Raw genomic sequence first — 14,558 nt, 5'->3', positions numbered from 1 at the left:
ATTGCAAAAAAAAAAATTGCTTTGCTGGAATTAGACGACTTGTTATTATAGGAAGGATGGATGAATAATAAAAATATGAATAATGAATAAATTGGTTCTTATAACGGTTCCCTTTGTTTATTATGCTTTGTTTAATGACCTGCAATTATTTGGTTGTACAAATTAGACAGGACGCTGCTAATAGGTGTTTAATATCGCTCATAAATAAATACGAATGCCATTTCTTCTGATGACATTCCATCTGTGTTGTGATTGGACTAGCTGTTGAGTAGTCCAGTCCCCCCATGATTGCGCCGCAGTGAAGGGGCTGGGCATGAGCGCACACAGCGGGGGGATGAGCGGCGCTTATGACTGGAGGAAGATTTGATGGAGACGGCTAGTGTGTGTTTTTATTTCTTGTATTTTAGTCGATAATCACAGTGTTATCGTTTGTTAATTTCAGATTTTTCAGAAGACACACCTGTGATTCCCTGTCTGCCTGCTGTGTGTCGGTGAGACGGACCGGACGCGATGCTGTGCGCACCAGGAGGCGCCACCCTGCCGCATCCTTTCTAGCGCTCCCAGTCCGACGGCTTGGATCGTCGGAGTCCCTTTTATTGTTATTTTGCGCGCAGGATCACGAATAATTCGGCTGGAGAATGTCTCTAAAGGCAAAGCAGTGTGAATCAGTCAAGGTGGTGGTGCGCTGCCGCCCCCTGAACCGTAAAGAGGAGGCGATGGGTTATGGCACCATCGTAGATCTGGATGTTAAACTGGGCCAGGTGGCGCTGCGCAATCCGCGGGCCGCACCGGGAGAACCGGATAAAACGTTTACTTTTGACGCCGTGTACGATGCCGGATCCAAACAGGGCGACCTGTACGATGAGACCGTGCGGCCGCTGGTGGACTCGGTGCTCCGCGGGTTTAACGGGACGGTCCTCGCATATGGGCAGACTGGCACCGGGAAGACGTACACGATGCAGGGTGAATGGACGGATCCGGAGCAGCGCGGCATTGTGCCCGCTTCTTTTGAGCACATATTTACGCACATCTCCCGCTCCCAAAACCAACAGTACCTGGTGCGGGCCTCGTACCTGGAAATCTACAGGGAGGAGCTACGCGACCTGCTCGCTCCAGATAACGGAAAGAAACTCGAGCTGAAGGAGAACGCAGAGTCGGGCATCTACGTGCGTGACTTGTCTTCGTTCGTGGCTAAAAACGTGAAGGAATTGGAACATGTATTGAACGCTGGAAACCGTGCAAGATCAGTCGGTGCTACCGACATGAATGAGCACAGCTCGCGCTCTCATGCGATCTTTAGCATCACCGTGGAGTGCAGCCGACCTGGACCGGACGGTCGGAACCACATTCGCGTTGGCAAGCTAAACCTCGTAGATCTGGCTGGCAGTGAGCGCCAGAGCAAAACTGGTGCCAGCGGTGATCGTCTCAAAGAGGCCACCAAGATCAATCTGTCCCTCTCGGCTTTGGGTAACGTGGTGTCCGCGCTAGCAGACGGCCGCGGCGCGCACGTACCTTACCGCGACTCCAAGCTGACGCGCCTGCTGAGAGACTCTCTGGGTGGAAACGCAAAAACCGTAATGGTAGCCACGCTCGGTCCTGCCAACTTTAACTACGAAGAGTCTTTGAGCACCCTGCGCTATGCCAACCGTGCCAAGAACATTAAGAACGCACCGCGCGTTAACGAGGATCCCAAAGACGCGCTGCTCCGCGAGTTCCAGCGCGAAATCGCCCGTCTCAAAGCACAGCTGCAACGGCAAGGTATGCTCAGCCACCGGAGGAAAAAGAGGAACGGAGAGGAGCAACTGATAAATGATGAGGATGATGAAGGTGAAGAAGATGTGGACGATGGTGACGAGTTTGAGGAAAGGATGGAGAAGGAGGCGCAGGAGTTCATAAAGGAACAGCAGGAGAAGCTGGAGCAGGAGAAGGAGGCCATCAAGGATGATCGCTCACTGGTAGCTGAGGAAAAGCAAAAGCTGCTGGAGGAGAAGGAGAGAATGATGGAGGTTCTGAGGAAGGAACAGGAGGCCACTGCGCTCCTCACAGCCAAGTTTAAGGTGTGTATTGTGAGTGAGTATGTATGTGTGAGTATAAAAGTTGCCTGATAGCTGTGGGACCTTTACTAATTAGGTTCCATATAGCATCTTTAAGAAACCAGCAGATTTCTCACACTGTGGGCCTCTTGCATCTGGTCTGTAGGCCTCTTAAAGCTCGTAACATACACCAATGTGGCCCTTACATCTCTATTATAGACCTATTACACATATATACATATACACACATTCATGTAGATGGCATAATGGAACAGTTGATAGAGTGAGTGCCACACAGCAGCATAAATTCTGAGGAACTTGGTTTGAAGCTTGTTCCTCCTCCCACCTTACAAAAACCCTCAGAAAGTGGATTGGCTGGTCTAAAATGTCATTGGTTTAAGTGTGTGAGTGTGTCTTATCTATTTATGAGCCCAGCCCAGGATTCATACTCCCGGAACTCAGGCACTACTGTTACCAGCAGCGTGGCTCTTATCTTTATACTCCCAAGAATATGAAAATGATGAGAAAACCCTGAGAACTGTATGTGACAGTCACAGAATTGTACAGCTCATTTTCTGCTAGTTTTATGTTATCTTTTACAGTGTGGCCATTGTTGTAATCTACCAGATTTTTATGTGAAAATACACAAATCAAGAGCTTTTTTTACAAACTGGACATATTTTCCTTTTTTGTAAAATAAATTGAGTGATTTTATCTAAACTTGTGATCAGTTTGACAAACTAATAAATTAACATAATGCAGAAATACTAAATAACCCTTGATATTTAGTTAAATTATTTATATAATATATTATATTATATTATATTATATTATATTATATTTAGCTGAATATTTACTGTTGATAATGTTACATTAATTGCATCAATCCCTGCATGAAACATGAAGCCTCAGAGGAGGCCAAAAGTCTGAGGCCACTAGTGGATCAGTCAGCAGTAATAAACCTGTGATGTTACGTTGTCTCATACACATCTGGATGAGTGCACAGCCTCTGTTTCACACTAAAAGCAGGAGTGAACATTTAAAACTCTCTGATGACCTTTTATAACCCTGAGTAACAATAATGTACTCTAAACCAATTGAGGGAAGTCCATAAAATAGTGTTCAGGTTGGGTTACAGTCTGTGTCTTGACGTACTTGCTTTTAAAGTAGGTTATCTGGGAGGTACATTTTAAGGGCCGGGGCAAAAGTGTTAAATATTCGCTTGACAGTAACTTTGAAAGCTAGCTAAATATGGATTGTTTGGGTTCAAATTACTGGCAAAACCTTAGTAATGTAAAGAGCCACAATGAGCCACCTGAAAAGCTCCAATGTGCCTTAATGTTAATCCTGTAGAAGTTTCTGGAACTGTACCCGAGGGATGGAAGACCATTCGCCCATAAGGTCTTCCCTCACCTGGTGTTTTGATGTTGTTGTTGGAGAGTTCAATCTAAACGAGATTGGTATCTAAATGTGATCCTTTGCTCTAAGTAGACTTAAAACATGCCAGCAAAATACCCCACTCAGCATAACTGAGCCACTGGACTTGGTTAAAGTAGGAGTCAAAAAATCAGGCATGTACTGTTCTCTTGGTGTACAAAAGCACATGGTGAAGAATGACACATACAGATACAGATTTTTTTCACATCTTTTAGGACCAATGCTAATGATTTTAGCGCTAATGATGTGCACTTGTCTTTTTAAAGTGGTCTTTATGTACTGCAGTATCACCGTGGTGGTTTAGCATTAAGGCACATAGTGACGAGGCAGAACATCTGATGAGGAGAGAATGGTCAGAGGAAGGGCAGAGATGATGCTGTCATGATTTATAAATATCCAACATGGTCGATGCCTGGCACCCATTGCCCTGTACTGACTCACCCTGCAAAAAGCAAAACAGGAAATTTATGACTGAGACACCATAAAGATGGTGCAGCAGTGTCACAGAAACGTAGTGTGGTGACACGCTGGTGCAGCAGAAAGTGTGGGTGCTTCACAACAACAGGTATTTGGTCCTCAAATCTGATCACATATATAGCCAATAGTATTTGGACACCCAGCCATGAGCTTGTTGGATATCCCATTTAAAAAACAAATGGTATTAAAATAGAGTGACCTCTGTGTCATCTTTTCAGCCTCCTTTTCCCCAGTGTCTGTGGGAATTTGTGCCTTTTATGTCAAAAGAACATTTGTATGACTGAGCACTGATGTTGGTCAAAAAAGCCTCAGTTAATGTTCCAGTTCCAGTTCAGAGGGGCTGAGGTCAGGGCTCTGTCCACTGGAGTTTCTTTAAACTGAGCTTTCATGTCTTTATAGAGTTTGCTTCGTCTACAGGGACACAGTCATGCTGGAACAGGAAAGGGTCTTCCCTAAACTGCTGCTACAAAGTTAGAAGCATAAAATGTATTTTCTTTATATAATTGATTTATTACACCTGTTAGCAACTGTTGTGGCTGTAGCACATAAATTAAAAAAATAGAACGGGTGTCCCAATACTTTTGTTCATATAGCTTTACAACATGTAGTGCCACACACACACACACACACACACACACACAGAGGAAGAGTCCTACATTGTTATTGCTCTTCCTCTCCCCCTTTTCCTTCCTGGAAAATATCAGTGTAAACAATCTGTGTGTGTGTGTGTGTGTGTGTGTGTGTGAGTATGTGTGTCCAAGTGTGTCTTCATGTGTGTGTGTGTGTTTGTTCATCATTGTCTCACTTCTTTCTCCCAGCATGCCTTGTTTCGCCACAAAAATTTTGATGACTCAGCGTCTGTGTGGCAGAGGGGATGGAGCTCATCCCATCCACCTTACATGCATACATTATGAACCCGCCTCATCCCATCACTGTTGCTATGGTGCCGTGCACAGGGATGGGGGGTGGGGGTGGTGTGCTTCGGTGCATAGTGTTGTGTGTGTGTACGAGGTACTCAGCTGTGAAGCCCTGGAGGGGGGTGTTCTATTTTAGACGCTGGTATTTTATCTCTCTCTCTCCTCTCTCTGTATCTTTGTCGCTACTTCAGTTTTCAGAACCTACACGCTGGCACGTGATGTCAGTGTTTAACTCCGTACAAATGTTGCATCACAAGACAAGCTCACATGAACACAAACATAAGGAGGAACTTAATATGAACCCCTAGTTTACAAGTCTGGCCTGTCAAAACATGTCATGATGATCACTGGTATGGACGTTCATTTACATTTACTTTCATTCAGACCCAGAGAAAAATAATAACACAGATGTGCAAAACATCAGGACCACCTGCCTTATATGCAGCCAAAACACCCCACTGGGACCTGAACACCACTAGACATCTAAAGGATTTCTGTCCCCTGGCATCAATGAGTCTTGGCTGTCCAGCAACCTGTCAGCAGATTTGTGGCATGTCCCTCATCTGCTGGTGGGTTCTCACCACGGCTGCCTGTGACACCCCTTGCTGGTTTGGAAATCCCTCAACCCAGTGTTCTGTCTGTCCTTTATATATATATATATATACTGTATATATATATATATATATATATATATATATATATATATATATATATATATATATATATATATATATATATATATATATTAGGGCTGTCGAAGTTAACGCGATAATAACGCATTAACGCGACCTCAATTTAACGCGATTAAAAAAATTAGTTCCATTAACGCAAATTCTAGTTCATGTTGACACTTGACTGGTAGAACAAACGTTTTAATGTCGGACTGGCCACCGTTTTTCATTTGCGGTTTGTTAACATAATGTAACCGATCGTGGTAGTGATGCACTTGCATAATAAAGAAATAAATACACGCTATATTCACAAGTTGTCGGGAGCAGAACACTTTATTACACTTAATTAACTTCTTCTTCTGTACCGAATATACCGGAAAGCTGAGTCGAGCACGTTAGTTCATGAACTATGGAAGCCCCAAAGGGTCAAAACACACTCACTTCGTGTAGAAACGTCCATCAAACCATCGTCACGATACAACCACAGACAAGTCTGATACAATAACTACACCTTATCCCACCTAAAGCACCGCTGATCTACAATGTTTGCTGATGGAGAAATTCTAACCTACAATCTGACATTTACTGCCATGTATGTGAGTGAATAAACTCCCTTACAGTTTTCTCTTGTCCCAGCAGTTTTTAACATAAGTACATTTAGCAAAAAATGTGTTCACCATTTTAATTGTAACATTTCACTTAAAAAACCTTGTTTTCTATAACATTTACACAGATTTTTTTTAATGCGATTAATCGCGATTAACTATATGAAATTCAGAGATTAATCGCGATTAAAAATTTTAATCGTTTGACAGCCCTAATATATATATATATATATATATATATATCAGCTCCACTTAAAATATAGAAGCACTTTGTAGTTCTACAATTACTGACTGTAGTCCATCTTTTTCTCTGCATGCTTTGTTAGCCCCCTTTCATGCTGTTCTTCAATGGTCAGGACCCCCACAGGACCACCACAGAGCAGGTATTATTTAGGTGGTAGATCATTATCAGCACTGCAGTGACACTGACATGGTGGTGGTGTGTTATGCTGGTATGAGTGGATCAGACACAGCGGAGCAGATGGAGTTTTTAAACACCTAACTGTCACTGCTGGACTTAGAATAGTCCACCAATCAAAAATATCCAGCCAACAGCGCCCCGTGGGCAGCGTCCTGTGACCACTAATGAAGGTCTAGAAGATGACCAACTCAAACAGCAGCAATAGATGATCGTCTCTGACTTTACATCTACAAGGTGGACCAACTAGGTAGGAGTGTCTAATAGAGTGGACAGTGAGTGGACACGGTGTTTAAAAACTCCAGCAGCGCTGCTGTGTCTGATCCACTCATACCAGCACAACACACACTAACACACCACCACTGCATTGTCACTGCAGTGCTGAGAATGATCCACCACCTAAATAATACCTGCTCTGTGGTGGTCCTGTGGGGGTCCTGACCATTGAAGAACAAGGTGAAAGGGGGCTAACAAAGCATGGACTACAGTCAGTAATTGTAGAACTACAAAGTGCTTCTATATGGTAAGTGGAGCTGATAACATGGACAGTGAGTGTAGAAACAAGGAGGTGGTTTTAATGTTATGGCTGATCGGTGTATATATATATATCTGTTTAATGTTGCACTGTTGGGTTTTATTATAGGACAGGATGGTTGTTTGTCTTTTTGTCCTTGAAAACGTCTCTGTCATCTGTGTAATCTAATTTCTCTTGACTCAGTGTTTGTGTGTGTGTTTGTGTGTGGGTGTGTGAAAGTGTACGTGTGTTCTGTATATGTGTGTGTTACAGTGTCTATGTTTGTGCGTGATGTCCAACTGTCAGTATCTCTCTCTCTTTCTCTCTCTCAGTCCATCTCCACAGTACCATGCATCATTCTGGTTCTTATAACAGGGCGTGGCTGATGGGAATCAGTGTAGCAGTGTAGTTAGAACCATCTATTATGGGATGGCTGGAGGACATGGTGTTTTTTTTTTCCATTTGCACATTTAGTCAAAATAAATGAATAAAACGACATTTGCCCTTTTCCCCAATATAATAATTTCTTCTTCCCTACTACAGTTAATCCCCCCCCCCCCCCCCCCCCCCGAACCACCCTCTCACTGGCTGAAGAGAGCCACAGACTAGCTGTACAATCCCTGATTGCTTCTTTACACCATACAGCGGAGGATTCTCACAGACAACAGTACTGCATACGGAAGACCATGCTATGCTCTATGTGTACGTTCACTGCTCCTGCTGGAACCACAACCAGACTATAGGCTGAGTGCCTGGTCAGGCCAGTAGCCCTGCTGAGCCTCAGAGCTCGAACTGTCTGTGGTGGTGGGTTAGCATATATTACTGCTGCACCATTTAATTGTACTGTAGGTGTTTATCTTATATTTTTGGTCACAGTTGTGTTCTAATCATTCAGTTGTGTGTGTGTGAATGGGGGCAAATGTGATCTAAGATTGGATGCACGCACACACACACACGCACACACAATGGTGCTGGAGTCCCAATTTTCTCTGCTGCTACAGAAACACGACTGTTCTAAACACATTACTGAGAGTTATTGTCTGTGTGTGTTAGCGTGTGTGCTAACGAGATGAATTGTTTCTCTGTTATCGGTGGGTAATTAACAGAACACAGAACAGTAAGTCCTTTAATCTTCGGTGTGTGAGAGTGACCATGTGCATGGCATCAGCACACACGGACTCATAGTTCAGAGAAAAAATGTAGGGGTCATTCTGAGTGACATTATTCTTGTGGTTCAGCTTAGAAATGGGAACTCTTTTAAGTCAACAAGGACTTTTTGTGAGGTAGGAGGATGGTAGAACATAGGAGGAACCAGAGGTCCCTAGGACCCAAGCTGTAGCCAAGCACCCACTCTACTGTGCCACTGTGCCACTCTTGTACCACGATATAGGCATGCAATTATTTTTGTTCATATTTCACTTAGCAACTGATTCGATAATTGATCAACAGTCTCGTGTGTGTGTGTGTGTGTGTGTGTGTGTGTGTGTTATTAGGATTTTAACGTCATGTTTTTACACTTTAGTTACATTCATGACAGGAACAGTAGTTACTTATTACACAAGGTTCATCAGTTCACAAGGTTATATCTAACATAGTCTTGGACAATTTAGTATCTCCACGTCTTTGCATGTCTTTGGACTGTGGGAGGAAACCGGAGCACCGGGAGGAAACCCACATGGACACGGGGAGAACATGCATACTCCACACAGAAAGGACCTGGACCGCCCCACCTGGGGATCAAACCCAGGACCTTCTTGCTGTGAGGCGACAGTGCTATCCACTTTGCCACCGTGCCGCCCGTGTGTGTGTGTACCTAGGACCATTTGGTGTAAAATTCACGCAAGACTTTTTATATGTGTGTGTAAAAGGGTCCTGATATTAATCTTTAATCTCTGTTGCTAGGCGATGGAGAGCAAGCTTCTGGTTGGAGGAAAGAACATCATTGATCACACCAATGAACAGCAGAAGATGCTGGAACAGAAACGACAAGAGATTGCAGAACAGGTAACACACACACATGCAAAAACACACACACACCCGCCAGCTGGAAAGCTGGATGAATGGATAGATGGATGATCCTTATGTCTGTTTTTTTATAACATTTAGATGTATAGAATGTTTACATATTTTGGATTTGAATTGTACAAACCAGATTTTAAAAAGCTTGGGACACAGGTTTCCAGAGCCAAGCAGATATAACAGGTGATATCACCATGATTGGGTATAAAAGGAGAATTAACAAAAGACAGTGGTTTATGTACCACGATTAAAAACACAATTGCAAGGATTTTAGGGTTTCACCATCTACAGTCTATAACATTATTGAAAGATATAAAGATCAGCTCATGACTTAGCTTTTTAAGGAATTGCATTTGTAAGTATATCAAACAGAATGAAGTGTTAATAGGTAGATAATTGACACAGGGATGGATGGTTATTTATGTGGATGAATAAATGAATAAATATATTGACATGTGCAGGTTTTTGTTATTTAGTTCATTTGTGTGTGTGTGTGTGTGTGTGTGTGTGCGTGTGTGTGTTGGGTGGGTGTAGACACGTACAGAGCGGGAGATGCAGCAGCAGATGTTGATTCAGGACGAGGAAACACTGGAGTTGAGAGAAACATTCACCTCCCTGCAGCAGGAAGTGGAGGCCAAAACCAAAAAACTCAAAAAGGTGAGAATACCAAAAATTCACAGGTGAAACCCCAGGTGAAACACCCCATCCTGTACATTAGGGGTTCTCAGACTACACACATCTATATATGTTTACAATACACAATATGGCTAAAAATATGTGGACACCAGACTGTAAGCTTGTTGGACATCTCATACCAAATCATGGGTATAAATATGACGTTGCTCCTTGTTGCAGTAACAGCCTCTGCTTTCCTGGGACGTGTTCCCACAAGATCTTGGAGTGTGTTTGTGGGCTTTTGTGCCTATTTAGCATAAAGACCATTTATGAGGTCAGGCGCTGATGTTGAACGAGTAGACCTGGTTTGGTATCAGTGTTCCAGTTCCCAAAGGTGTTCAGTGGGGTTGAGTTCAGGGCTCTGTGGCTGAAACACCTGAACTCAATAATTAGGATGCATGTCCTCATACTTTTGACCATATAGTAAACATACACATGGATTCTCACAGTCACCCAGTGCTGGTGGACACACTTCCTCTTTTTTACTTAGTCTGTATTTGGTGTTCCCTAATTTGTCTGTTCCTTTCTGCTCCCTTTTGAACCCTGATCCCTGAATTTGACCCCTGGACTGTACCCCTGTACACTGAGGACAATCATTTCTCTCCTTTGTCAGTACAAAAAGGTTTGTCTATTTTACGATTCTTCGGTCTCAGACAGAATCGCTACACTTAGGCTAATGCTAGCACTGATGCTAATTCTAACCTCCTAATGCTAATGCTGTCCAGTCAAGACATGCATCATCGTCTTTTTGCATCACTGGCTGATCTTATCACTGGGATTCTATACGTTTTTCTTCTTCTACCAAATGCTGATTTACTGCTGTTGGGCAGAGCTGGATCTTTGTTAAAAACACAACAAATGCTGGATAGTGTCCAACACAAATCCATAAAATATGTATTCTATATTTATATAGAATATTATGCAGGTGCACAGTGGCAAATCCGAAACATTCTGACCATTAACTACCTTTCTGAGCCCAACTCACACCCCCTCACCCTGGATCCCTGAACTACCTGCCTGTCCTCTGCTTACTTTACATTTACCAAACAAGTAACAACCTCGACCTTCCACCCCTTTATACCCACCCTTCATTTAACGCTGGCACTGAAAACACTGAGCTCTGATTGGCTGTGGCTGGTTTTAGTGAATGCATCTTTTTCACAGTAACACTGAATAATCACTCAGTGCATGAATCTCCTGTATTTGGAAAAGGTGAATAAATAACATGGATGGATGGATGAACAGACAGATGAATGGAGAGATAAAAGAGAGTTTAGCTGTTTGAGACTTTCATCATGTTTTTAATTGATATTTTGATATTTATGCATTAATTAGTGGAGTGGATGAATGGATGGTTGAAAAGATTGGCAATGGATAGATGTATAACTAGTTATTTAAATGAATTGTTATTTAGATAGATGGATTGATGGTAGGTGGATAGATGTATAGATAGATAGCTTACTACACAAATGAATTGATTTATAAGGTGGGGGGATCGATTATTGGGAAGAAGATTGATTAGTGGGAACAAATGGATGAAGGTTGAATGAATGGGTTACTAGACAGTTGGGTAGAGTTATGTGACGGATGTGTGAATTAATGGGTTAGTAGAGAGATGCACAGATTTATGGACATTACTAAACAGATGGATAGAAATGTGGACTGGATGGTTGAATAGATGAATTACTAGACAGATGGACGGAATTATGGAGTGGATGGATGGATGTGTAAACAAATGAAATAAGGTGATAAACTTGTAAATAATATCAGATCTGTACTGTTAAGATGAATGAATGTGGAAATGACTTTTCTCATTATTAAAATAAACAGCGTAAGAATGAGATGAATGGAGGATGGCTGTATGAGAATGTATGAGGTAGATAAATGGATGCTGTTGCCAGGGGAACCATCTGTGATTCTGAATGATCTACATTCCAGTGTTGTTGCCATGGGAAACAGAGCAGCAGATTGAAGAGTGGCATCATGACCCTGCTGGTATTTCCTGTATATGTAGTACCACTCCATATCACTTGTTTATTCCTGTGTGTGTGTGTGTGTGTGTGTGTAGCTGTATGCTAAACTACAGTCGGTGAAAGCCGAGATTCAGGATGTGAACGATGAGCATGTTAGGACCAGACAGGAACTGGAACAGACGCAGAACGAACTCACCAGGGAGCTTAAATTCAAGTAAGTGCACACACACACACACACACACACACACACACACACACACACACACACACGCACACACTATACGGTTAGAGACAGCAATATGAGTCTGTGTAGAAAGCAAGGAAGCCGAGGCACTATACGGCCATAAGTTCATGTGATTCATGCAATAAATCCCAGAAGGGTCTTAAATTCCACCTCACTGTTGAGTAAGTCTGATGGCCAGATATAGAAAACATTATTGCTGCTAAATAAACATCTACAGGTGACCAAATACTAGAGTTCACATACTTTTTGTCCGGCATGAACTGTGCAGTATTCTCAGTTTAAGCAGTATGTGTTTATTATTATGTGGATAAAGACCACAGACCACATAAAAATGTTGATATAAAGGGTTCACAGACTTTATGGTAACTGCACATGCACATACATGAATATATACTTTTGTTGGTGCAGGTACTTGATCATAGAGAATTTTATTCCACCCGAGGAGAAGAATAAGATCATTAACCGGCTGGTGTTTGATGTGGATGAGGACCAGTGGAAGTTCCAGCCTCTTGTCCCTGCAGAGAAGTGAGTGACCTTGGTATGACCTTAGTGGTACAATGGTGTATTTATTAGTTTGATCTTGATGTGACATTAATGTGACCTTGCTGGGACATTGGTGTGTAGGTTCTTGTTTGGGTGTGTGTGTGTGTGTAAGATGTGTGAACATGGTTGCTGATGTGAGTCTTTCTGTCTCTCAGTAGGTTCACTCAGATGAAGAGGAGACCAAACTCCGCCGTGGGCTACAAGCGCCCAATCAGCCAATACGCCAGGTCGGCCATAGCAATGGGAGCACACTCCAGATACAGGGTATGTTTCTAGTGATGAGAGAATTAAAGAGAGGGGCAGAATAGTGGCACAGCTGGTGAAGTGGGTGCCGCACAGCATCAGGATTCTCTGAGTCCTTTGGTTAAATCTAATCTCCAGTCATTGGCAGCAGTTTTCCATGTTCTTCTTTGGGCTTTTTTATTTTCTTGACTTTGATGTTAAGGTTTAGAATCAACTTTGTATGTTAGGATCTAAGGTTGGCGGATTGGTCATCCTTTTTTTTGCTGTGTTGTGTACTTTAGGCTGAGAACATCATGCTACTGGAGCTGGACATGACTCCACCCACACTGTTTCAAATGGACTTCACAAAAGAGGGGTTAGAGATGGAGCCAGGTGGAGATGTGCACTTAGACAACGCTTCATACATAGAAAAATCAGCTGCCAGTCGGGTCAGGAAGTCCCAGTCATGGTCAGTATGGTAGTCATTTGTGTTAAAATAAAACAGTGACATAACTCAACACTGCTATTGCAACAGCTCAACAATGAGACCCCCAATGAGCACAACCTCATCACTTCTGGTCCCTTTTGATTTTCACCAATGAGGAATTAGCAGGGGTCAGTCATACCACCACTTTTCGCCAAGTAAAATAGAATTGAAAAACCTAATAGCTTAAAACTCTGAGAATCTTGTGGAGGATGAAGATCAAATATACAGTTTCAAATGGACTTCACAAAAACGGGGTTAGAGACAGAGCCAAGTGGAAATGTGCATTTAGACAACGCTTCATACATAGAAAAATCAGCTGCCAGTCGGGTCAGGAAGTCCCAGTCATGGTCAGTATAGTAGTCATTTGTGTTAGAATAAAACAGTGACATAACTGGCAGTACAGAGGGGGAAGTTACACCAGGCCACTGCTGAGACTATAGAATAAAATAAACTGGCAATATTATTAGACTTTGTTAAACACACTTTTGCCAACCTTGGGTTAAGAGTAATCACCAAATCTCAAGCCAGTTGAACATCTATGGGAGATTTTGGATAGACATCTTTTGGAAGGATACTGTTCCACTCAGTGTTTTGTTGTGTTTTTCTGAATGTTTCATTCATCTAGGCGTGCAGTTAACTAGATTATTATCTTAGTGTTTAATTACAATAATTACTGAGGGTACTGGTTAATTACTTACTAATTACTACACCCCAGAGCATAATTGCAGGGTGATTGGGCAGACTTGGTTCTTTAACTGCTACTGAACGTTTTGCGCCAGACTAACATAAATGAGCATACACTTCACTACTGAATTAAAATAGAAACAGTGAGATCTACATGAATTCTTTTACAATACCTCATGACTGTTGTCTCTTGGTTTAAATATGTCACTTCCTGTGTGATATGTGCAGGTGCCAAGCTCCGCGGCCCATGTCTTCCTCAAGCTCGGCATTATCGCTATCCTCCTCAGGTTCCAACGGTCTGGCTCACTCCCTCAACACTGCTATTGCAACAGCTCAACAATGAGACCCCCAATGAGCACAACCTCATCACTTCTGGTCCCTTTGGATTTTCACCCATGAGGAATTAGAAGGGGTCAGTCATCCCGCTACTTTTTGCCAAGTAAAATAGGATTAAAAAACCTATTATGCTAAAAACTCTGAGTCTTGCAGGGGATGAAGATCAAATATGAAGTTGAATCGAGCTCTGTCTTTGTTCAACATGAGGTGGAAGAATGAATTTGGAAGTGGTTCTACATGGCTTCATTTCAAAAAATCTTTGCACCTTCTCTAGAATGTTAATTTCTTTAAGTAGATAAATAT

General features: G+C 42.5%; 1 protein-coding gene across 1 annotated transcript; it reads left to right on the top strand.

The window, feature by feature from the left end:
- The first annotated feature begins 413 nt into the window (after positions 1-413).
- LOC134319835 (kinesin-like protein KIF3C) lies at positions 414-14,462 on the top strand. The gene is made up of 8 exons (XM_063001088.1): positions 414-2,057; positions 8,975-9,076; positions 9,626-9,748; positions 11,835-11,953; positions 12,392-12,508; positions 12,682-12,790; positions 13,051-13,217; positions 14,148-14,462. The coding sequence occupies exons 1-8, from the start codon at positions 639-641 to the stop codon at positions 14,260-14,262; spliced, it is 2,271 nt and encodes a 756-aa protein (XP_062857158.1). The 5' UTR covers positions 414-638; the 3' UTR covers positions 14,263-14,462.
- The last annotated feature ends 96 nt before the right edge of the window (positions 14,463-14,558 follow it).

The sequence above is a fragment of the Trichomycterus rosablanca genome, chromosome 9 (genome assembly GCF_030014385.1).
Source record: "Trichomycterus rosablanca isolate fTriRos1 chromosome 9, fTriRos1.hap1, whole genome shotgun sequence".
NCBI classification, from domain to species: domain Eukaryota; kingdom Metazoa; phylum Chordata; class Actinopteri; order Siluriformes; family Trichomycteridae; genus Trichomycterus; species Trichomycterus rosablanca.
The sequence above is the reverse complement of the archived record's forward strand: the minus strand, read 5'-3'. Positions and strand labels throughout refer to the sequence as shown.